Genomic DNA, 26,096 nt, shown 5'->3' with positions numbered 1-26,096 from the left:
TTGAAATATCAGGACCTGGTAGAAACTGAATAGGCAAAAATGGACGTATATACTAAGTCTGAGATGGCCATTTCCTGGAATATACCCTTTTCTTAGAGGCACGGCAGTCTCAGAGTTGGTATGTATGTCTGGAGGTGGGGGGGTTTGCCCCCACCCACATCATGGAATGCAAAGGGGGTGGAGCTTGTCCAATGCAAAAAGATAAACAAGTAAAGTAAAAGAGTGATCTTTTGAAATTCACTCTTCTTTTGGGTTTTTAGTGTTTTATATTTGGCTTGTCAGCACTTCAGCAGGAACCCTGTTGGAGCATTGCCTCAGAGTCCTTAATTCTAACCAACTGTCTACAGATTATGTAAGGGTAAACTGTGGTTCCATAGATCTAGAAACTGGTATCAAGCAGATATCTGACCCCCAGTAACATCTTAATAATGGTACTAACCCTAACTCTGGCTCATCCCACAACCATTTCCCTATACCCTAGCCTCATTAAAACCTTCCCGTAACACTGCCAGTGCAGAAAATTGACTCTGACACACACACTATACTACATCTACCGCCTAACCTTACTCTTACACTAAAGTACACAAATTTGCACAAAAACACACAACACCCATCCTTCACTCATCCTCAACCCCCCCACATACACATACCCCACCTAATCCCACTTACCTGTATCAGCATTCCATACCATTGAAATATTCACTGTTCAGGCATCCATACCATAAACATTAAATCACACCCCTGCATTTGTTAAACTAACATACGTTTGGTAAAACACAAGGAACCATATATATATATATATATATATATATATATATATATATATATATACGTGCATGTGAGTTTTGGTGCGTCTTTGGTATCATTGTTAGCTATTAGACTGACTATATTTACCTGCTCTTTCTTCTGCAGGCCCCTACTTCTGCTTGCAGTGAGAGCTGCTATCTAGGATATCGCAAAGCTCCAATTCAGGGAATGCCGATCTGCTGCTATGAATGTGTGCCATGTTCTGAAGGAGAAATTGCAAACCAAACTGGTCAGAATTTTGAGTAACCCTTCTTTTTTATTATTTAATTTATTTATTATAAGTTGTTTTATATTCAAAAACAGGTCACACTGCACCTAATGTCTCAGAAGATATCATGGCATCTAACTTTTACCAAAATAGCAACATGAAAGCATCAAAAAGTTCTGAAAGGCTTCAGAAAAGAAATTAATAAAAAATAAAAATTCATAGTATAATGTATTAATATGTAGGTACAGTTTCTAGTACTACAAGCAGAAATAATGCCAAATTTGAATGGATGTAAGTTGGGCAGGCTACACTTTTTATGCTAGGAAATGTAATACAACTATGTTTAGCAGAACAATGTTTAAGAATAATCTACATTTTCAAAGTTTACTGTTTGTGTAATGTTTTAGGACAAAGTATGTGCAATTTGAGAACAGTGAAAACATAAGTGTGATTAGATGGAATATATTGTAACTCTGACATTATGATATCTGGGAGCATTCCCTCTTCTCTGGAGTACAGGGATCTGTAAGTTAATATATGCAAGTAATAAATCTGTGGAGGGCACAAGTCCCTTTGTTGTGGGTTGGGCGGGGCAATGCTTTAATGATGCAAACTTTGTTTTGAAATTCCCTGTCTTCTTAGGAATAAAGTTAAGTTTTCAAATTGTTGGAACCCAAAATACAGAACCACATGAATGAAGATATAGAATGTAATGCATTAATAGGAAATATAATATTAAGTTTACAATCTAATGCCTTCAGTGACATTTCTTGTACTTAATGATCAGGGCAGACTAAAAGACACTTACTGATAAAAGACTACATTCTTGACTGGGATTTTACTATAGCCTACCATAACCTTCAGTTTGTAGGGCTACACCAATAATGTACAAAAAGTATAGGGTTGGTCTTAGTAAAACTGGAGATTTCAAAGAATATTGACCTTCCTTTCCAACCGGACCAAGTACAAATCTCTCCACTGTATCGTCAAGTGTCTTGGGTAAATATAAAGGAATGTTTATATTGCCCCCCCTGAATTTCCCCATTATTCCATATTCATAGGGTAGTATAGTTTCTATAATTTTAGCTAATTTTTTGATCTATGCACCTGCTTATGAAGTATTGATGTAATTACTCAATAAGATAAAGGTGCTAAACAACTTGTAATCATAATCTGTTTATGACCATAACTGTAACTCCAGAAATATAAACAGTTTATGAATGCAGCACCTTTCTCAAACATTTGAATGATTTCCCCAGAGTTTGCTTTTCTATGTGATACACTTAAGTTAAATGTGAATCTAATAGGAAAATAAGGCTATAATTTGGTAACAGCATAAATTTAAAAGCAAAATTAAAACAAAAAAACAACTGCTAAGTATAAAAATGACTTTTATTCATGAGTTCTCTGCTTACTCTCCATCTTAGAGAGGAACTTCTTCAGAGCTAGCAATCAAAGCCTCATTACTGCTTACGTAGCTAGATTAGTCACATGAACAAAAACACATTATCTAATAAAAACAATAAATTACACAGAAATTATATGTTAAACAGTAAGAATAATTAAATTACAGTTAAGAAACAGTCAAGTAATAATAATAATACATTTACTTGACCAGGAGGTCTACAACTTGTTATCCAAATCGCCCCTTCCTCTGATGTTTAAACCAACATTTTCTTTCAGGATCAATTCAAATAAGCTCATAAAGAGCATCTGTGCTGCCTTTCTTTTTAATGGCATATAGAGGTGGATTGTAAATGTGTGATTGTGGTAAAAACAGTTATACACATTATTAAAATCTGTGATTTCTAAAATTTATTTCTACTCCTGTCCTCTCTAGTGATACATAATGGCTGGTATTCATGTTCACCTATGCAAATGTGATAGGGGTATTCCTGATGCTTATGGATGAGTATAGCAAAGGTGAAATTCATAGAGGTCATTTACGCTAATGTAAAATGGCTTAAAATAATGAGATGCAAATGAGAAATGTCATAAAGCATAGTATGATAATGAGATGGTTTTGTATTTCATAGTCCAGCATCCCTGCAGTACACACATCCACAGTTAAAAGCAATGCCACTGATTTTGGAGTTACAATCTGCAAAATTGCCCATAGCCATCCCTTCAGTAGTTTGCGCAAAAAAGTACAAGCTCTTTCTTGACACACAAGTTAATTAATTCCCCCAACAAACCCTTCATTAGTTTGTCTTAAGTCTGCAGAACAAGCACTAAAATGACACAATAATGTATTCCCCCAAGCAACCCCTTCAGGAGTATGTCCTAGTATGCACAAGCACCAAAAATGAACATTTCCCCAAGTGACCACTTCAGTAACATTTCCTAGTATGCACAAGCACCAAAATGAAACGTTCACCAAAGCGACCCCCATCAGTAAAATGTCCAGGTATGCACAAGCACCAACTGATCACCCCTCAAATCTCCATATTCTCCTCTAAAACTGCTGCATACAGAAATACATTTAGGGCTGTTTACATGCTTATTATGCAAATGAGCTCATTATAGTCTCAGGTCTATGAATCATACACATAGCTATACCTGTAAAGCCCCTTAACAGTGTAGTAACCCCCCCCACAGCTTATGTGTTAAGCATGTCATACTTGTGCAATGGGGGGTGTGTTTACAACTCCTTCATATGTGGGTATTGCATATACAAGCAGTGGCACTCTTCTGGGATCAGAGCTGCAAAAATGCTTAGCCCCAGAGTATGAATACCATCTGTAGACAATACATAAAACCAGAGGTCTTAATAACATCAAGCAATCTTTTTGAAAATACAGGTCCATCTCCGTATGTCGAAACATTACAAGAGATGCAAGTTTTCTTTCATCAGAAAAAGGAATAAACAAAGTAAGTTTTTGTAAATTTCTTAACTGCTAAAATATTTCCTGTTTCCTCCGCCAGTACACAGATCTTTTTGTACAAAAAATGATTCAGTGTCTTAACAAGGTTAGGAGATTTGGTAATAATCTGTTGTAATAATTAAAGAAATCAAAAATCTAAACTATGAATTTTATTCTCTATCTTTACCAGAATATAAATTATATTCATTAACATTTGCAGGAAACAGACTTTCACAATTGAATGTAAATAATATAGATCTACTAAATATCTCAAATGCTGGTCCTTAATTTTTATATATGTACCTACCTACATTCTCTTTCCGAGAATTCTAAATGAAATTCAAAATATGACTCTCCATATAGCAAACTGTCCGAATCCCTTTAAAATGCAGCAGGTACATGTGATGCCTTAGAACACAAATGGTTACCCATAAGCCTTCCTTACATGATACAGTCTTCTCTTTTTCTCTTCCTCAATGGACATGCGGCCTTCTTGTATAACTAAATGTTATAGTTTTGTCCTATACTCTTCTTTAGTTGTTGCTTTTCCTTCTTCTCACCAAATTATACTTTCACAGTTTATAGTCTCAGTTCCTGCTGGTGTACATTTTAACTTCCTTGTAACTGAGAAGGGCAGCAGTGGTCTACTTGACTTAAAAGAGAACAAATATTAATTTGTGAGTGTTCATAATGAAATACATTTGAGAATGGGCACCCAAATCACAAATTAAGAGCATGGCTATTACAAAAATAATTGAAAACAGCTGGTTCACTGTCAACAAGGAAACAATGATTGTTATCTTGAGGTAGAGGTCACTCTTCCAAAGGAGTACCAGTATATAATCTGTTTATAATCTCTAGGTTTCACTACAGTAACCAAAGAAGAGACAAACCTAACTTTATCACAGCATTTATCATATTTCAGCACTCTATTTCCTTTTCAACCTAAACATAATTTGCATAAAGAAATATCCTGTGCCTGAAGAACCAAAATTCATTGTGTAATGGAATATTTGTAGTAACTATGACCTCTACTAACTTCAGGTTATTCCTTTCATGTTATAGTAAATATCCACGTCTGCACAAAGCTTCTGTTGCAAAATATATCTGCTTTATTTCTTCCATGTTAAGTTGACTTTTTCCCAGCCTATGTCTCTGCAAAATTGCCCCATTTCTTTTAATATCCATCAAAAGAAAGGTTAGTCTCTCTGAAAGCAACATTTACAATACGTTGTGCTATATTTATATAGTCTCCTATGTACATTTTGAATTTCATTTGGTTGTAAAACTGCACATCCTTGCTTCTCAGTCATGCAATTTTCTGACAGTTATAATACTCATAGTATCATCCTAAACGTTTACAGGGTTCTTTTCTGTATTTGATTAAATTTCACAAACATCCTCTTTATTTTCACCTTCATGATTAAATCTTAATGCATAAATTAACTCCGGGATTCAGGAAGCCAAAACTTCCATGCAGGAACAGTGTAGGAGATCCTGCATGGAAAATGGCTGCCGAGCGATTCAGGATAGTGTCGTTTTCACGTGCACGAGTGGCCCTACACTGTTTCAGCACAGAAAACCGGCAAACATGCAAATCACCTTATTTGCTTGTGAAAAACATGCAAGTGAGATGATTTAGCGATTCAACAAGCTGCCAGGTCTCCCTGCTCGAACAGTGTCAGTGCAGAAATGTATTTGGAAAATAACTGAGTACATTTCTGCAACTGACAAAATGGAGGCATGACAGCTCATGAAAAAGCATGTGTTATGTACATTAAACATGCCAATGGCCAGGCCATTGGCATTAAAAATTGATTAATTATTATGAAAATTAAACTTTTTTTTTTTGGCTGATCTCGGTCGTTTAAGCATAGGGCAGCGGAGCACAAATGGGATCGTGCCAAAAATAAATTAAAAAAAAACTAAATTTTAAGTTAAATCTGCATTTTGCCATTATAGTCAATGGCATGCAGAAAGTAAACAATACCAGGGAGTACTGGTTGTCAAGGTGAAAGGGTCCGTTTTAGTGCAGCAACTAACGACCTACACACTGGTGTATGCAAATGAGGGGGGTTATACTTAATCACATATGTCTTCAAAGTGTCAGCTTGTACCTAACCGTGTAGGTGCAGCAATACAACAGTGCAGGAGCTCCTTCACTGTTCCTGCATGGAAGTTTTGGCTTCATAAGGGGGTGTGCCATGCTTGCTGTAAGCTCATTGGAGCTCTGTGGCCCATGTTTGCCCTTAGCTAAGCACAACTAAGGAAGGGGGGGGGTTGTCAGATGTGCCTGAGCACTATGTACACAGTCTAAATGGGTGTGCACGCCATGCACCAGGTTTTAAACATAAACAGTAAAAAAAAAAAAAAAAAAGAGGAAATGGCTGCACTGTTTACATTTCAGCACTGGGTATGTGCTGCACACCTCAGGGCTTAAATAGGGAGGAAGTGGGAAGGGGAAACAGCAGTTGAAAGGCAATCAATGAGAACTAGCATAGCTGGCAGGTGGAATGTATCAGAATCAGCCAATTACACATGCAGCAGCCCAGCACACTACTATAAACTATGCAAACACCCTTTAGACTGTTTCTTTCCCACACACTCTACACAACCGGTGTACACAGACAGGGAATTTTTAACTGGTAAAATTAACTAAAAATGTTAGAGGCTGCTGCTGCTTTACTCCATCAATATGTGCTAGAGACTGAGGGTGGTGAGCAGGAGAATGCTGACAACTGACCCACAGTGAGGAGGAGGAGAAGAGTGTACAAACTCAGGGTAACCTACCAGGGCCTACATGAGCTGGAGACAGTGGAGCACTATAGAGTGGGCAGGGACATTCTACAGCAAATCATCCAGCTGTGCCATTCCTCCCTCACACACAGAGCCAACAGAGGGGATCCCATCCCAGTGTATACCAAGGTATGTGTAGGCTTAAGAATACTAGCCACAGGTACCTTCCAAAGAACAAATGGGAATATCATGGGGGTCTCACAGGCATCAGCATCCAGGGTACTCCACCAGTTCCTGGATGCCATGACACCATATGCCAATGAGCACATATATTTTCCCAACACCAAGGAATGCCCTGGGCATTATCTTGGACATGTGTGCTGGCAGCCCTGGAAGCTATCACGACTCCCACATCTGGCATTCCTCACAGCTGTATCAGGGGTATGCCAGGGGGCTGATCCCATATGGCAATCTAGTGGGGGATGCTGGCTACACACTGGAGCCAGGGCTGATGACACCCATCAGAAATGCACACACAGCTGAACAAGAACACCATAATGAGGCACACGCACCAATCAGGATCATTACAGAGTGTGTGTTTGGGATGCTCAAGTCACAGTTCTGCTGTCTTCACATATCTGGTGGAACCTTGCAGTACTTTCCAGCTACATGTATACAAATGGTCATAGTATGTGCCTTGCTACACAATATGATCCTGCAGAACCAGCTGCTGCAGAAACAGCACAGGGCAGGGCCACACAGCCCCCCACCATTGCCAAGTCCAGCACAGACACAGAGGGAATTGGAGGAGGAACTTCCTGAGCCTGCCCCTGTAAGCAGACGGAGGCATGCCCAGTATCCCCAGGCCTTGGCAAAGAGTCAACACATAGCAGACACACTGACACTGTAGGCACCCAGGGACTGATTCCTGTCTGACTCACACATACAGTAAAAGGGATAAACATGACATTCCCTGTGCTTGACCATGTATAGGGAGTGTACTACATGCATTTGACATAATCAGCCCTCCAGCACCATCCTCAATACTGGCCCAGCAACAAGATAAGTCACCCTTCCTATCAATTACTGAATGGAGTAATATGTTCTGATAGTTGTATGCATGGTATGAATGCAAGCATGCAAGGGAATTGGGTGTCTGAATAGGATAGCAGTAGACAGCTGACAGCTATATGGAACAGCAGGAAATCCATAACAAATAATGGTGTCAACATACTAGGCAGTACTACACAAGGTGACAACTCCCACCGCAGTACATGTGATGACCCAAATAACTGCGGACATCAATATGTCACACACATGGATGTCAATGAGGGTTACATACCCACCACCAGCCTCACCCAGTAGGACAGGTGTAGCTGACCATAAAGAAAGGCCGGGCTAAGGCTTCCATATGATGGTGATGGTGAGCAGCCCCCCTCCAGACCTACACATACATACTGCAACAGTCTGGCAGTTACATTTTAGTTCTGAAGGGTAAGAAGTCTGAAACTGAAATGTATGCCATTAAAATCTAACATGTGTACTCTACTGATATGCCTCCTTTCTGCATGATAGGTCACAATACAATATGAAATGGAATCCAACAGAGTACCTGAAATACCAGTACAGTCAGTGCAGATGTATAAAGTCTACCGGTGTGCACTCCCCCACAATTGCATGAAGAAATGCAGTGACCTGTAAGTTTGAGGAGTAATATCACCGGAGCACAGATTGCCAGAGCTGTCCCAATCTGCATCATAGATTGTTGCATGTTTACAATATGCAGGGGTCAGTGTGGTAAGTTTGTTGTGTGTTTAATATTGCCTGGAAGTGGTCAGCATGTAGGCCTGGATGGTTGTGTCTCAGTGGCCTAGGTACAGTAAAGTGGTCAACAGGGCCATGTTCCAACAGCTACAGTGCCAACCTCACTGCTTCTCAGCTACACCCATGTCAGCAGTTGTACATACTCACTGTCCAGATGTCAATATCTGTCACTGTCAGAAAGCTGGACATGCCATGAATGGGGGCCCACATATAGAAACAGTACACAGGTGGAAGTACCCTACACAGAGTGCATATAAAATAACTGTCAACTGCACACAACTTTGGAATTATACATAGAGGTTAGCATCACATTAGTTGTCCCTCTAGTATGGAATACTGGTAATCTGGCCACTCACTGGCAGTCTACAAAAGGCACAGTTATAAAGTAATGACAGGCTGCCAATGTCCACACACAAGGCAGCATAAGGGGAATGTCCTAGTCATATGCCAGTAGCTTCCATGTCACACATGCTTCCAGCTCACCCCACCATCAGCCATAGGTTTATCACAGGTAATATCTTTTCTGTAGGGAGTGAGTACAGCATGAACCAATCTCTGTATGGGAATACATACATGATGCTGCATGCTGAATAGGTGTCCCATGCAGGTGTGTCCCTAGCTGTAAACAGCAACATGCCCACATCCAGACTCGTGGATCAGTTTTAACAGGAAGGATTGACAGGAACACCTCAACCACTTACCACTTTTACTCCAGGGTAATCCATTGGCTTGTAGACTGGGAACGGTTGAGTGACAGAATGTACTGGCCTGCTACAGATGGCACTCTCAAATGGCCGACAGTCCTCTGGCAAAGGCCCATGCCTCACCCATACTGCCAATGTACGGTATGTCAGGGGGGTCCTAACTAACCACCTAACACAGTAAACAGAAAACAAATGCAAGGCCATGCTGACAAATACCAGTAGCATGCCTTCCCATGTCCTACTGCAAAAACTGTGGATCAGGCCATAAATACTACTGGGATAAAGGCCCAAATATATTTTGACCTTTCTGTAAGTTTATGGTATGATTATAACCATTTAGTATAAATCCTTGCCTGGAATGTATGTACTTTTTGTTTTGGAGCTTTTCTCCCCGGGCCTTCACTGAAAATGGACCTCTGTCCAGTTGGACTTTCTCGGTCAACAAATGTAAAATAATAAATAAATAAATAAACAAACACATAAATAAATAAATAAATAAATATATGAATATATCTGAGATATTGCTTTCATAATGTTAGGAAGATGAGAGAATAACAGAGGAGGGGGGTGTAGAAGCATGGGTGTCATGGAGTGTGTGAAGTCTGAAACTCTAATGTCTGGCCATACTACCCCCTGACTGCAAACCCATGAATGAATAGCCACAAAACTGCTTGTAAGCCACAATGTGAAGGTAAACTGACCAGATATATGAGACCTGCCTCTGAATAACCTGGGTGTATCTGTACAGCTGAGAGGTATGGCCCCAGCAGGATATGGCCATTCCATTAAGTTGAGAAAAGCACAAGAAGGGGATCCCCAGCCAGCATACTACCAAGGTGCTGGACCATTTACACAGAACCAGCAGTCTATTGTCTGCAGCTACCCCTCCGCAATGGCAGGAGTGTGCCAGAATGTGTAGTCTATGCCTCAGAATATTGGTCTCAGCTTCATTCATCTTGTATTTCCCTAGTAAATAACTGTGAGCAAAGAATTATATCTGTCAGTAGTTGATGACATGATACATCACAGTGTAAAACAGTACATATGTCAGAAAATCTATGCTACAACCAACCATGTTACACAAGCAGCACAGACAGTAATAGTTACAGAATCCCGCGTATGTTACACCCATTGTCTCCATATTGGCAACCTATCCACAGATATCCTGCAGAAACAGGTTGCTAGGTGTGGCTGCAGTACATAAAACTCTGAACTGGAGTCCAACTCTCCCTGGAATGGATGTACACACACAATATAGAAGGTCATACTGGGCATGCTCCTACACGTAGTGTCTAACAACATAGTGGACTATAGATATCTGTTATTTGCACATGTCTGTGCAGACACACAAAATTGTACACCATTTACACCACACACACACACACACACACACACACACACACACACACACACACACACATTCGATAGGAATACTCACACATATCAAAGGCCAACATAATATAATATGTCAAAGATACACAGACAGAGACATGGGGAAGTGAGAGAGACAGACAGTGACAGAGAGAATCCCATTATGAGGCCTTTCCTACCCAGTACACATCCCATTGGCATATATGCATTATGTGCTGATGTCATTCACTGTAGAAATTCCTTTTGTTAGCCCTCTGCCCTATATTCTCTGTAGTGCTTGTGATAACTGTGTAATAATGTAGTACAAATAAGTATTCATGTAACATTTGTAATCTCAGTCCTGTCAAATGTAAAGTTGTGTGTGTGTGTGTGTGTGTGTGTGTGTGTGTGTGTGTGTGTGTGTGTGTGTGTGTGTGTGTGTGTGTGTGTGTGTGTGTGTGTTACTAGATGAATGAGTTTGAGGTCATTCACACTCATTACACTTCCCATTGCCCTACTTTAGTGCTCCTGCTGATGTCAGTCACCATGAAATAACCCTTTAGGCAGCTTGTAGCACTATAAGCTGCAAAGCACTCATGATAGCTGTGTAATACTGTAGTGTAGCAAACTAGGTAAGAATTTTAATCCCAGTCCTGAAAACTGTGAGTTTGTGTGCGAGAGTGTGTTTGTCTTTGCAGTGATGTGATTTTTGAGGCCATTAACACTTATTTCACTTCCCTTACCCTCCTTTAGCACTGCTGCTGATGTCACTCACCTATAAAGATACTTTTGGACAGATTACCAATGTATAAGCTCTGTGGCACTTGTGATAACTGCGTAATACTATAGTGTAACAAACTAGTTAGGTAGGAGTTCCAATCCCCATCCTGGCAACAGTAAAAATGTGTGTGTTTGTAGACACATGATTTTGAGGTCATTCACACTCACTACACTTCCCTTACCCCCTCCTTTAGTACTGCTGCTGATGTCACTCACCTTCAAAGATACATTTGGACAGCTCACCAAAATGTAAGCTCTGTGGTGTTTGCTATAACTGTGTAATACAATATTATAGCAATCTAGTTAGGTAGGAGTTCTAATCCCGGTCCTGGTAACTGTGAAAATGTGTGTGTTTGTGTGAGAGAGTGTGTATGTCTTTGTAGAGACATGATTTTGAGGCCATTCACACTCACTAGACTCCCCTTACCCCTACTTTAGCACTGCTGCTGATGTCACTCACCTTCAAAGATACCGTTGGACATCTCTCCAACATATAAGTTCTGTGGTGCATATGGTACTGTAGTGCAAAGCAGTTCTTAGGTAGGAGTTCTAATCTCAGTTCTGGCAATTGTAAAAGTGTGTCTGTTTGTGTGTGTGTATATCTGTAGGTTGAAGTATTGTGTGTCCATACACAGCCAGTACATTTCAAAGTGTAATACTTTACAATGACTGCTGATGTCACTCAGCTTAGAGGTATGTTTGGACACTGTTCTACCTTTAAGCTCCGTGGCATGTGTGTTAAATGGGTAACAATGTAGTAGCAATAACTACATAGGTAAAGGTTTGAATCTCATTCCTGACAAGTGTTTGTGTGTGTGTGTGTTTGTGTGTGTGTGTGTGTGTGTGTGTGTGTGTGTGTGTGTGTGTGTGTGTGTGTGTGTGTGTGTGTGTGTGTGTGTGTGTGTGTGTGTGTGTGTATATATATATATATATATATATATATATATATATATATATATATATTCATACATTAAATATTTTGGCTCCATTTACACCCAGTACACTTCTCAGTGCCCTACTTTAGCTGTTCTGTAGATATCATTCACCTTAGAAGTACCTGTTGGCAAATCTAAACCTTGTAAGGTTAGTGATGCGTATGGTAAATGTATAACATAAAGGTCTGTAAACATCATTAGGTAGAGGTTTGAACCTCACTCCTGGTATCCTGTGTGGGTGTTGGTGTGATTGTGTAATAACAGGATCCACTGGGGGTGGGTTTTGCTAAATTATTATATTGATGACCTAGTATATGTCCCAATGTCCACATTACAAGGCCAACAGTTGTCAAACACTGTAGAGGATGGTGTAGACAATCCACAGCCCTAAATGTGTAATGCCATGTACAATTACTATGTGACAGTATGGAATAGTTAACAATATAGGCAACTCTTCTAATACTCAGAGACCACTCTCCACCCAGGAATCATGCACAAGCACAAGTGGCTATGCATCAACCACTATATCAGTATTTCTCCTGCAAACTGCCTCACAGATAGTGCCCACAGTGTGATTGCAGTGGACTCCATGTCAAACTGATGACCAGACATGACTGGCGTCATACAGGGTACGGATCCATGTCCTCTCATGTTTGGGATCTACCCTTCTGAGGTGTAGGAGAACACACAGGCACCCTGGCTGAAAATGTTTGCATACAACAGTAAGGTGGGTGATATCATTCCCAACTCATGTGATGTTGACATCATGCACAAAGGCCACTTGACACCTATGACTGTTGTCAGAACCCTGGACATTACCTCAATGCCAAGAGATATGTCGCCATTACCTTTGGGAACACCATGGCTCACATGAAGTAATACATTGGTGGCAGTCCACTGAACAGTGACGTTGTTATAATGGTTGACAGTCACCTGTCTGTTGACCACAACAGTGCCACTGACATGAGAAAGTACTTTGATGTGTTACATCTCTTGACTAAGTACGTGTTATCCAGCAAGCAAAAGGACATGGTCACCCTGTACCACCCCCTCAGTAGCCCAATCAATGTGTACAGTGGCCCTTTTGCCATGTTCCACATTGGACACTTGCAACAACTGTAGAGTCTACAAACATATCCAACAAAGGGAATACCATGCCTTAGACACATGGCGTGTATGGACAGCCTCCAATAACTTCAATGAATCTCCATATCATATTGTCTATGCAGGTGCAATCACTACTTCAGTTACACAGCCATGTCTTACCAAAGTAGATCAAGAATGCTACATCTAAAGATACCAAGCTGTCCACACAGCATGCCCCAGAGACCTCAATCACATTTCCACACTTCAAAGGACATACATGTGGGACAGGTACACAACCCAGACACTGTCCATGTTATGGAATAAAAATCACATACATGTGAAACAGTGCACATCACTGACCACCCACAAAAGGAATCTGGATGAGTGGATGGTGAATACAATACCCACCCCTAGGGACCACTCCAGTGACTATATTCCTGAGCCACACTGGGGACTATTGTCATGTGGCCTGATGACAGGGTATTCCCTTGGGGCTATCCTTGTAGAGCCTTCAGGCCCATTTGCCTACTACACACCAATGAAGCAATGAACATATGGATCTCAGTACTGACAAGTGTGTGTGTGTGTGTGTGTGTGTGTGTGTGTGTGTGTGTGTGTGTGTGTGTGTGTGTGTGTGTGTGTGTGTGTGTGTGTGTGAATAGTAATCTCAGTGAGTTTGGTTGATGAATAGCCCCTGTGGCTGTGGATATTAACAACTGAAGTTGTGTCCAAACCACAACACATACCATTCTCCACTCTACAACAGATGTAGTAAATCAACATATATCTATGTACAACCCTCAGCCCAATAATCTGTGAGGCATATGCATTCACTGTGTTACAGACCTGGGAAATCCATGCAAATACAGCTGTACCCTGCCTAAGACATGGTGGAAGTGTTACCACACTGCCATACTCCTTGGTCTTGCTGCAGGGCCACATCCTGGTGACACACAGATGCCAAAAACAGAAACAGGATACAACATGTGAGAACACATTCACTCAGCACTTCACTTGTGGGGGAGATAAGGGTACAGCTGGCACTGAAAGTGTTGCCAAGACTGCAGCCAATATCTGTTGCTTCAGGATATGTATTATCATTGTGCAGTAACTCACAGCACTTGCGTTTAATGTTGCTGATGTATCTATCAAAGGCCATTGTGATTGTTGTCAGTGTCTGCTGCATGTTGGCCTTCATAGATACCTGTAGGGGATTCCATGAGGGATCCAAGTTGTGTTTGAGGCTAATAAGGGAGTTCAACAGTCACAGGACACCACCTTTCTCTCCAACAGTATCCTCCTTCTGTTGTACACTTTAGTAATGGCAGGGGACCATCACATTGTCTCCCAGTGTTTGGAGAACAGTGTCTGAGTTCTTTTGGCTCTGGCTAGTACCATGTATTCCTGCACCTGTTTTTACAGTGCATATGTGTATGATTTGACAGTCATGCAGCTATTTACCATTGCCATGTGTGCAGTGAAGTCATCCACCACTGTTTTCATGGCTGCAAAGTCAGCTTTGGAGAGGTATTGCAAGGTGGTTACCTTTGTGGGGGGTGTGGCTGACATGTTGAGTTCCATGTTGATTACAGCCTATGTGGATCTCACCATGCAGAGACTGACAACTGTGGATGAGCAACAGTCCCATATTTAAGTAGTCAACACAGGTCAAGGTTGTTGCTTCCTCTACTGGGGGTCAGTATGAGCTGGTCCAGTGCATTGGAAATAAATCCCAGGAAGTGCTGGGCCACTGTACTGGTGCTTGGCTACTTTCCCCAGGTGCTAGAGGGGTAGTTGAAGTCTCATACTATGTGAGTGTTGTGCTGGACCATCACAGATGGCAGGGTGTTGAGGAATGTGCATTAACAGTCTAGAGACATAGATGTGGACCCATAGTAGGCTATGGCCTGTATTGCACTATTACCCCAAGGAAGTTGTATCCAAAGTATCTCCAATGCATTATGCTGGGATACTAGTCTGGAGGTGTTCCTATCCATAATGAATATGGAGACACCACCTTTGGTGGTGTGGTGTGGTCCATGTTTGGGGGCTGACAGCTGTGGAATGCATTATAGCCTGATACTGCAGGGCTGCTGTCCGCTGCTGTGAACCACCTATCCATTACACCAGACATTTTAATGTCCTCCACTCCAACGAGTTCTTTGAGTGACTGCATCCTGATAGTTAAATGTCTACTATTGAGCAGCATGACCCTCAGATCGCATGCATGTCTAGCTGTTATGGTGGTAACACTACCTAATAAGGCATCATAGGGGTAGCAAGATACTTAGCCAGTACCTGAAAACCCAGCTCTGACAGATGTAGGACATCTGTGGCAAGTCATAGGGTTCTGTCTATCATGTCATCCAAAGCAGAGAGATACTGGATCCCCTGAGAATGAAACAAAACACGTAAGCCAATGTTGCAGTCAATCATCGGTTAATAGTACCGTGGAATCATTCTGGGTGATGGCAGTACCCTGCTCAGATCTACTGTCACACCTGCCTGGACCACATAATCAGAGATGTCAACCATGTCTCTTGTTATGTAGTCCAGGGAGGTTGTCCAAAGCACGTCACACCCCCATCAGAGTGACACTCATAGTTGTTGTGGAGTGCCATGACTTGCTGTGTCATGTATTGGATGCTGGCATGTGATAGATATTTAGCTGTTACTTGCACCATATTCAACTTAGTGAGTGGGATATGTGTATGCCTCAGTAATGAGTTACCCATGATCACTGTATTGTGCAAGGTGGTTAACCTTACGAGCTTAGGTTGAGGGGCACACTATGTAAGTTAAATTTGTCACTTGGTATGTGCCATGTCGTGGTGTCTGAGTTGGTGTCTGTCTTGCTGGTCTGTGCTGTTTGGATATATGTTCATTGAGTGCCTCTGTAAAAATGGAGGTGTGGCTTTTCATTGCATGTCATGGTTGTCAAAGTAGGTGTCATGGTGAGCTATGTGTTCCTCATGGTGTGGTGCAGGTGTTGATCTTATCCTCTTGACCTGCTAGTCCAGTCATTGCTGGAGAGTGCATATGTCTGCATTCAGTGATATATGGGAAACTCTCATATATCTGAGTGTTTGGAGTTTAGAGGGGTGCATTGTCTGTGTACATGAGACACTTGCAACAGTACCTCAGAATGGACAAGTGCACCAAGTTAATGAGTGGAATTACAGAAAACTGCCTTTCAATCATGCCAGGAGGGGTGGACATAACTAGTATGTACTGGGACTACTTCTGTGGTGAACAATTATTTCTGATGGCTCCAGGGTGTGCCACACTTCTTGATACAATAACCTGGTAAAGTGAATAGCAATAATGCTATTTGAAGTGCAAGACAGAGACAGAAAGAACTAGCATGATGTAAGGGTGGAACTGAATTCAGACTTTCTGCCACCTGTAATACTTTGCCTCAGCTGTGCAGTTATCATCAGTTTTGGCCATGTGAAAGTTCAGTAAGCTCTGTAGCATGTGCGGTAACTGCATAACATTATAGTAGACATAACTAGAGAGGCAGGTGTTCTAAGAATCATGTAGTATGTGGGTTACACTATTTTTGACCTGTGTACTACTCTTTACACTTCTCCTCTCCAATTTAGTACTCCTGTTAATGTCATCCACCTTAGAAGTACCTCTGGAGTAGGTGGAAATGTATAAGTGCTGTGGCGTGTTTGATAACAATGCAGCACTATAGTAAAAACACCTAGATAGGCAGGAGTTCTAATCCAAATGCTGGCAACTATTTGTAGGTGTGTGTGAGTGAGGATCATAACTTGTGTGGCTTATACCATTTTGATGTGTGTACCATGCACAGCTGGTGACCACCTCCCACTGCCATTACTTTATATAGTGTGGTAACAGCATCTGCCTCACATGTAGCAAGTTAAATCAATGTGCACTCCTCTGTACAGATGTGTCTGGAATATCCAGATGTTTGCAACCTATACATGGTTGGAAGTGGTCTGTGTGCCTTAACAATGACCATGTATGTGTTATTGTAGACAAATAGGCCACAGTGAGTTTACTGACACATATGCCAGCATGAGGTATCATTCCTGACTGAAACAACATGCTGATACAACATCTGCCCCCCTCACAGGTGGCCATCCTTGTAGGTGCAATACATGAGTCCAGATTGGTTTTACAAGTGAACTGTTCATGTTATGGGTCACATTAAAGGCTGAAAAAGGTGTGGACTGACATATTGTGGTCCTAATTTGTATGTAACAGGAACACCTTGCATCTTAACAGGAGTGTGTACACAATTTATATCCATTGTATACCACTAATGTGTTACACATGTCCCTACCTTAGGCCATTTGTCCAGCCCATTTTGCTGGCCTCAGTCCAGACATCTTGACACTGACAAGTTGTGAGGTATGCTACAGGAATGTTGAACTCATGTCAGGTCCCAGGGGTGACCACTGTGATGCAATGTGTTAACCCCACCACAAGTGGCCATGCACATAAAGCAATATAGCTATTACATAAAGCAATATAGCCATTACTGATAGTTGTGTGCATGGTAAATTGCATGCCCTTAGCATGCCTGGGGTATTGCCAGGCAACAACAGAACAATGTCATACTCACCAGCTTCAGGCTGCTGTCCCATATGCAGACCAGAGTGTCCTAGGAAGTTTTGAGAGGGAGTTATTGTCAGCAGACTCACATGTGGCCTTGGTATAGGATGGCTGCAGCATGTCTGCACATACAGTACTAACCCCAATAATACACAATTTTTTGTCCTCACCACAGATGTGCACCTCTGTGCATTAGAAAACCCCATCCACAACTGCAATCATATTTGACACATGGGTATAGATACAATATAGATACATGTATATCTGTTACATTGGTGTACTAATCCCCACTGGGCACTTACCTGCACGCTCCTCGTCCAGTACCTGGACGCGTGTGTGTGTGTGTGTGTGTGTGTGTGTGTGTGTGTGTGTGTGTGTGTGTGTGTGTGTGTGTGTGTGTGTGTGTGTGTGTGTGTGTGTGTGTGCAACCCACCTCCACAATGCTTTCTTCAGCTTCATAGCTTGTGCATTGGGCGGGTGACCCAAGATTGGTGAGGATCTCCTCAGTGAGTGTCAGTAGGGGCTTGATGGCTGGGCCCCCACCTGTGGCTAGCTGGTCCCTCGCTAGAGCAGCAGTTTGTTAAGGGGCATAGTGGATCAGGTCAGTGGCTCAATGATGCACCTGCTCATAAGTTCTGCTGAGCAGCCTGGCATCATTTACCCCATGGACCAGATTGTTCAACAGGGTGGTCCTTTCCCACAAATCTTCTGCTCTCCATCCAAATAACAGGGCATAATGTTCGATCACATATTGGGTGATGATGTCAGTTTCCCCAACAGAGAATGCTGATAGGTGAGTCCTCTGTATGTTACCTGGAAGACATAAACAGGAAAAAGGTCACAGGACCTCATACAGTTGTCAAATTGCACATCAACAGTGGATATTACTTTCAAACAATCCAAACTACACCATAACCCTCCAATTTATCATGGCTATAGCAGTTTACATTACACTCCTGGCCCTGAGCTATATTATTCCCCCAATGTTGGCACTTAATTTCATAATCTTCTATTCTCCATTAATTTCTGTGTAGAGGGCTGACAGTGTCCATCTTCCATGTGGATGGTGTGTGGATGGTGGCAGGTCTGTTTTTGACTGTGGTGTGTGATGGAGTTGTGAGCTCATGCCTGAGTTCATGTAGGAGGCCGACAGTGATGTTATTATGCCCCATGGAGATTTGCTGTTGTTGCCATCAGTAGGGAATATGTGCATGCTCACCATTGCTGAGGAGAGGAGTGTGGTTGATGTGCATATCCTCCTATACAACTGGGGTGGATAGGGTAGCGATGTTCCCACCTAACCTGTCTGATGCAGGTTGCTTATATCAATGGCACGTGTGTATGAGGTGTTCTTTACCCCCAGTACAGGGTGAATTGTGTTGTTTCCTCTGAGACTGAGAGCATATGTGGAGACACTGTTGCAATTATCCTTGGTGGTGTGGATATGTCTGATTTGTAGTCATAGTCAGCCTTACAGGAAGTCACCTGTGAACTTACATGCTTGCTCAGATAGAGGAGGACTTGCTTCCAAGTTGTTGCCTGCACCTACATGTCCCTGTACAGCCAATATAGCAACCTGTTATGTGGTTTGTGTATTGGTGCTGTCCACCAAAGGGGATTAATCTATCTTGGTGGAGGCCGGTTATACAGGTCAGGTACTGCTGAGTCTATATAGCTACAGTGGATATAAGGGGTACATACCCCTGTTACAGTGCCTGGCATTTATGTAATTGAGACATGACACCACAATAACTCATTTCAAAACAATTCCCACCTTTAATGTGACCTATAGCCCATACAATTCAAATGAAAACATAACAATCTAGTCTGTGAAAACATACGGAAATAATAATCAGTACAATAACCAGTTGAATGAGTGTGCACACCCTTAAACTGATATGTTGCGTATGCACCTCTTGAGATGGTTGCAGCATTCCTTCGGCTTGGTATGAATTCTAACATCATGGCACATCATCACTTGGCAATAGTTGCTCACCTTTGATTGTTTCTCAATGGAATTGTACAGGTTAGGGGGTCACATTCAAGATACGAAACATGAAATTATTTTCTATGGTCTCATTGTCATACAGTACACAAACCTGGCATTCCAACAAGGGTGTGTACACTTGTGTTATCCACTGTATATAGGTGTTGATATAGCTGTTAGTGGTAGGCATGGACAGAGGGTCATAACATAATTGGATACTTCTTTGATTACTATCTGATACTCATGCCTACTCTAGTACCCATATCAGTGTCAGGGCAATGCAACAACCAGTAGCTGTACACATTTATGTCTGTTGCATGCACTGACACTGAAATTACGCACATGTGCAACATGCACAACCTATGTACCTGACTGCTTGAAACATGTGTTTAGTTTTGTGCCTTCCAGCTGAAAATATGCATATATACATGTGCTCAGGGGATACCGGGTATACATTTCTGTTCTATGTTAGTATGACACACTGTATTTACAGTCTTGCTGCTCAATCATGCTTTTCAACCTGTTATAACAGTATGTCTGGACAATGGCACACATAAATGGGTGACAAAAGGGACATCAGTATTGATACTGTATTAATATAGCGCACCATACATTAGTAAGTTGATTGCACAGTAGGCTTTGACATCACTGTGATAACCTGGAAGATGTCCAACAGTCATAAGTAGGCTATCGTGTTACATTGTCATTGCTCACAGACTTGCCAATGGTTTGGCTGACATAATACAGGTATATGTGTATATGACTTCAGTTATCATTCACAAATGTGCTTGTTGTCCAGCAGAACACTGTACAGTTGACTGTTATTAATCCAATATATCACATGTAGTTCAACACACATCTAGAACAGTACTTTACTACGCACATGCCCTATATAGGTCTCTTAGCTTTACAAGACAAAAATGTATCATACTCATATTCACAGGTAACATATGGATATGGACAACATCCCATTAACTGGCCTAGCAGTGGCACAGTCACAAGTGTTTGACAGACAACCCAGCAGTTGTCATATGTAAGCTGTCCTTTCCCAGAGTGAGTCAGGCTCCTGAGTTGTAATCCTACTTCGCAACCTCTGAGAGCATCACATTTGGACAAAGCCTAAAATGATGGGGGGATAAATAGGGACAGACTTTAAATATTCCTGTTACAAACTTAGGAAGTTTATAGAATGATACATTTTGCATTACGGTGAATATTCTTAAGGATGTGGAGACTTAAACTCAAGTGTTTGTCATTACTTGATGACTTCAATCCTCAGCTATGTGCCAGAAAAGTACAGATTTCAGGAGGAACAGACAAAAAACTATGATGGGAAAATCTTGACATTTTGTGAAGATCTGTACAGTTGAGAGGTATGGCTGTGGTCTCTCCCACTGCAGGGAGGGCCAGATGCTAAGGCCATAGCAGCTGTTCAGCATTATATTAGTACATCAAGTCTTGTTGGGACATATATTCTTCCAAATCATATTATCCATTATTACAGACAAAGCACAACATTCACTTATGTGCTTACATGTTCCACTTACCTTATTTTTGTCTTCTCATTTCCGGTTTATGGTTTATTTGTTTTATCTCTCTCTCTCTCTCTCTCTCTCTCTCTCTTAGCACTACAGGGATAGAGATGGTTTGAATAGGTGGCAGCATGGCTTTTGTAGGTGATGCTCATGACCAGGTGATGGCCTGTGTGGACCAATTGGTGTTCCCCACTTGCTAATTGCATGCAGAGCAGCTGTGTAGTTCTTAAAATAGCCAGTGTCATGGCAACACACTCCTATAATTGAGTACTCCATGTGGGCATTGGCCCTTTCCCTTACTTGTGAGGAAAACATACTGGAGTTGTGTGAGCTAATACCTCTTAAAACAAGACTTGTGGAGACAAGCCAACTAAATGGTGGAGAAGGTTCTAGACTTAAGGGTGGAATGTGAGTATTGCTGTTATATGTTTGGAATACTGCTAGTTTAACAGGGTTTGTCTGCACATGCTACTTCTGCATGGGTTTCAGTCTGACAAAGTTCTGTCTCTGCATAGCTCTCAACTGTCAGGCTATCCATATAATGGCCACAGGTTATCCTGTTATGTTTAGTCTGTTCCCCAGACAGGTGTTGTTCTTGGCAAATCAGTAGCATACTCTGGTGATTGCAATCTGTAAATGCTAACATCCATTTGTTTTTCTGACTTTATATCCCTCAGAAAAGATATGTTACAACAAACTTTGTAACACCAGTAACTTTCTCAGTGTATAACATCAATATTTCAAGTATGGCCATGTATTTGGGCCTCTGTCCAGCAATTATGTTAAGCTTTGTCCAGATGTCATACAGTAGGAAGCTGATAGGTATAATAGTCTATCATTGTTTAGTGCTGTCACTCGTGCTGAGCGGAAAGGCTGGAAAACATGTTGAAGACTGTACATTCAAGATGTTTGTGTATAGAGCATGCTCTTAGATGCCCTTGTAACATATTTTATGTGGGGAAGAGTAGCACATGTTTTAAATCTAGGCTGTTAGAACATGTGAGACATAGTACTGATAAGAGAGATGACTGCTTTATAACCGTACATTTGAATAAATCTCACCATGGGGACAGTAGTGGGTTCCAAGGTACTGTTTTACAAAAACTCTATTCCTCAGTTCGATGAAACATTCATAAAAGGACAATTGTTATGTACAGACTCAATGTATTAATATTAAATGTGATAATTTATCCGGGTTAAATAAGGAGTGTAATTGGATGCTGCGTATTTAATTACGTAATTAAGTGTTAATTGCTTCTTGTGATTAAAGCCAGTATTTTTTGTAATGTTGTACTCCTTGAAGGCTTTGGCCAAGACATCAGAGTGTAATAAACATGTGTGAATTACTGTCTGGTTGTATTTCTCTTTGCTATGTTCAGTCATTTTAGTTGTTTTGCTAGGAGGTTGTTGTATGTCTGGCCATTGTGCATGCCCTATCATGATTTTGTAGCAGTGTACTGTTCACTTATTTATTTGGACTGTGGTGGGGGGCAGATGTGAGTGTCATGGATCATGTTGTACCCAACTGTGCATGCTGCCCCAGTTATGGGTGGTCAATCAGCAGCATATGTTTGTATGGGCATTTTATATATGTATTTATGTATCATCATCATCTTCTTTTGGCTGTTCCCATTAAGGGTCACCACAGCGGATCATATGTTTCCATTTCTTCCTGTCCTCTGCATCTTGCTCTGTCACACCAACCACCTGCATGTCCTCTCTCACCACATCTATAAACCTTATCTTAGGCCTTCCTCTTTTCCTCTTACCTGGCAGCTCCATCCTTAGCATCCTTTTCCCAATATACCCAGCATCCCTCCTCAGCACATGTCCAAACCAACGCAATCTCGCCTCTCTTGCTTTGTCTCCAAACTGTCCAACCTGAGCTGACTCTCTAATATACTGATTCCTAATCCTGTCCATCCTAGTCACACCCAGTTCAAATCTTAACATCTTTAACTCTGTCACAGCCAGCTCTGACTCCTGCCTTTTCGTCAATGCTACCGTCTCCAACCCATATAACATAGCTGGTCTCACTACCCTCTTGTAGACCTTCCCTTTCACTCTTATTGGTACCTGTCTATCACAAATCACTCCTGACACTCTTCTCCACCCATTCCACACTGCCAGTACTCTCTTCTTCACCTCTCTTCCACACTCATGATTACTCTGAACTGTTGATCCCAAGTACTTAAACTCATCCACCTTTACCAACTCTACTCCCTGCATCCTCACCATTCCTCTACCCTCCCTCTCATATACACACATATATTCTGTTTTATCCCTGCTGACCTTAATTCCTCTCCTCTCTAAAGCATATCTCCACCTCTCCAGGGTCTCCTCAACCTGGTCCCTACTCTCACTACATATCACAATGTCACCTGCAAACATCATAGTCCACGGGGCCTCCTGTCTAATCTCATCTGTCAACCTGTCCATCACCACTGCAAATAAGAAAGGGTTCAGAGCTGATCCTTGATGTAATCCCACCTCCACCTTAAACGTATCTGTCACTCCCACTGCAGTCCTCACCAGTGTCACACTACCCTTGTACATATCCTGTACCACTCTTATATACTTCTCTGCCACTCTTGACTTCCTCATACAATACCACAACTCGTCTCTAGGCACCCTGTCATATGCTTTCTCTATGTCCACAAAGACACAATGCAACTCCTTCTGACCTTCTCTGTATTTCTCCAACAACAATCTCAGAGCAAATATTGCACCTGTAGTGCTCTTTCTTGGCATGAAACCATACTGCTGATCACTAATCATCACCTCCCTTCTTAACCTAGCTTCCACTACTCTTTCCCATAACTTCAAGCTGTGACTGATCAGTTTTATCCCTCTGTAGTTACTGCAGCTCTGCACATCACCCTTATTCTTAAAGATAGGTACCAAAACACTTTTTCTCCACTCCTCAGGCATCCTCTGATTTTCCAAAATTTCATTAAACAATCTGGTTAAAAATTCCACTGCCATTTCTCCTAAGCACCTCCATGCCTCCACTGGTATGTCATCTGGGTCAACAGCCTTTCCATTCTTCATCCTCTTCATAGCACATATATGTATCTCCATACATCTCTCTCTCTCTCTCTCTCTCTCTATGTATATGTTTCTTTTCAGATATATATATATTTGTAGATACCAATCCTTCCTAATTGCACAGTGTCTCTTCCTTATTGTAAACTGGCTGTAAAGAAGAGTATGTTTGAGAAAACATCCTAAAGCCATACATCTGAGGTGGCTTGCTGGTAAATTGCTTTGACTATTGTGTGCAAGGTTCTGGATTCAAGACCGGCAAGGGCTGTTTATTTTGTTGCTAGCAGAACATGGACTGTTGGATGCAGAGTGATTAAGGCAGTTTTGAGTAGCTTTAAGCATGTTTAGGTGGGTTTCCATGATGGTAAGCAGTGGTAACGTATGGTTAAATCAATATGCCCTTACACCATGTAGGCTTTGCATACCAGTGCACAAATCTGCTTAGCATTTACATTTAAGCAATGCTTAAACCTACTAAGCATAGCTCAGCCCTGGTAACTAGTGATCACATTCCATTCTGATAAAATAGCAGGTAATGACATCTTTAATAAGTGTATTTAATTTATTGTACATAACAGGCTTCTATATGCTCTCATTACAGTAGCAAAGGGTGTGACTATATTGCATGGGACACCTGGGTATACATGGGTAGTATCACAATCTTTCTTCTTTGTATTTGTTTTATACATGGGTAGTATCCCAGGTTATATGCAGTCACACTTGCATGTTACACCAGCTACAATGCACTGGTTAACAAAAATAATTTAACACATATTGTATCATTATGTTAGTACTCTTAACAGTGCTTTTCCAAGTAAAAGTAGATTGCAGTACTAGAACCATACAGCCCTGCATGAAAAACTGGGACTCTGAGTACTGACTATCTTGTTATTGGTGTTTGAGCTGTATGTTTTTATGTATCTCCTATTGGATATTTATCTGAAATTTTGATATTAACTGTAGACTACTATGTTTTTTGGACATGTCACTGAGGCCTGCTGCCATGTAGTAATGACATACCTTCCAGTTTCAGACTTCTATCTTTCAAAACATTCATCTTAATACATAATCTGTTGGCTATCTACTTTCTGTCTGCCTCTCTTCAGATATGCAGATATCAGGTATTGCTAAGGCCATACCACTATGTAGGTGCCCACATAGTATTTTGCTGTGGGCCTGGACACTGCTCCTTAGTGTCCAACCTCTTATACAACTCTTCATATGCCTTATCCTTAGCCTTCGCCACCTCTCTCTTTGCCATGCACCTCATCTCCTTATACTCTTGTCTACTTTCTTCATCTCTTTGACAATCCCACTTCTTCTTTGCCAACCTCTTTCTCTGTATACCCCTCCTGTACTTCTTCATTCCACCACCAGGTCTCCTTGTTCTCCTTCCTCTTTCCAGATGTCACACCAAGCACCTTTTAAGCCATCTCTCTTACTAGCTCTGCTGTAGTTACCTAGCTATTCAGTAACTCTTCACTGCCACCCAATGCCTGTCTTCCCCGAACATCACCTCACAATTACCCTTTTTCAATTTCCACCATTTGATCCTTGGTGCTGCCCTCACACTCATCCTCCTCTTCTTGGTCACCAATGTCATCCTACAAACCACCATCCTATGCTGCCTAACTACACTTTCCCCTGC

General features: G+C 41.5%; 1 protein-coding gene across 1 annotated transcript in view; it reads left to right on the top strand.

Moving 5' to 3' along the window:
- The first annotated feature begins 915 nt into the window (after positions 1-915).
- The window catches only part of LOC122805802 (vomeronasal type-2 receptor 26-like), a 41,697-nt gene continuing 16,516 nt past the window's right edge, over positions 916-26,096 (top strand). The window contains exon 1 of the mRNA XM_044076065.1: positions 916-1,036. Within this exon, the coding sequence (XP_043932000.1) occupies positions 976-1,036 (61 nt within the window). The 5' untranslated portion in view covers positions 916-975. The remainder of the gene's footprint in view (positions 1,037-26,096) is intronic.

This window comes from Protopterus annectens, chromosome 7.part0 (genome assembly GCF_019279795.1).
Source record: "Protopterus annectens isolate FY-2018-M chromosome 7.part0, PAN1.0, whole genome shotgun sequence".
NCBI lineage: Eukaryota > Metazoa > Chordata > Ceratodontiformes > Protopteridae > Protopterus > Protopterus annectens.
The sequence above is the reverse complement of the archived record's forward strand: the minus strand, read 5'-3'. Positions and strand labels throughout refer to the sequence as shown.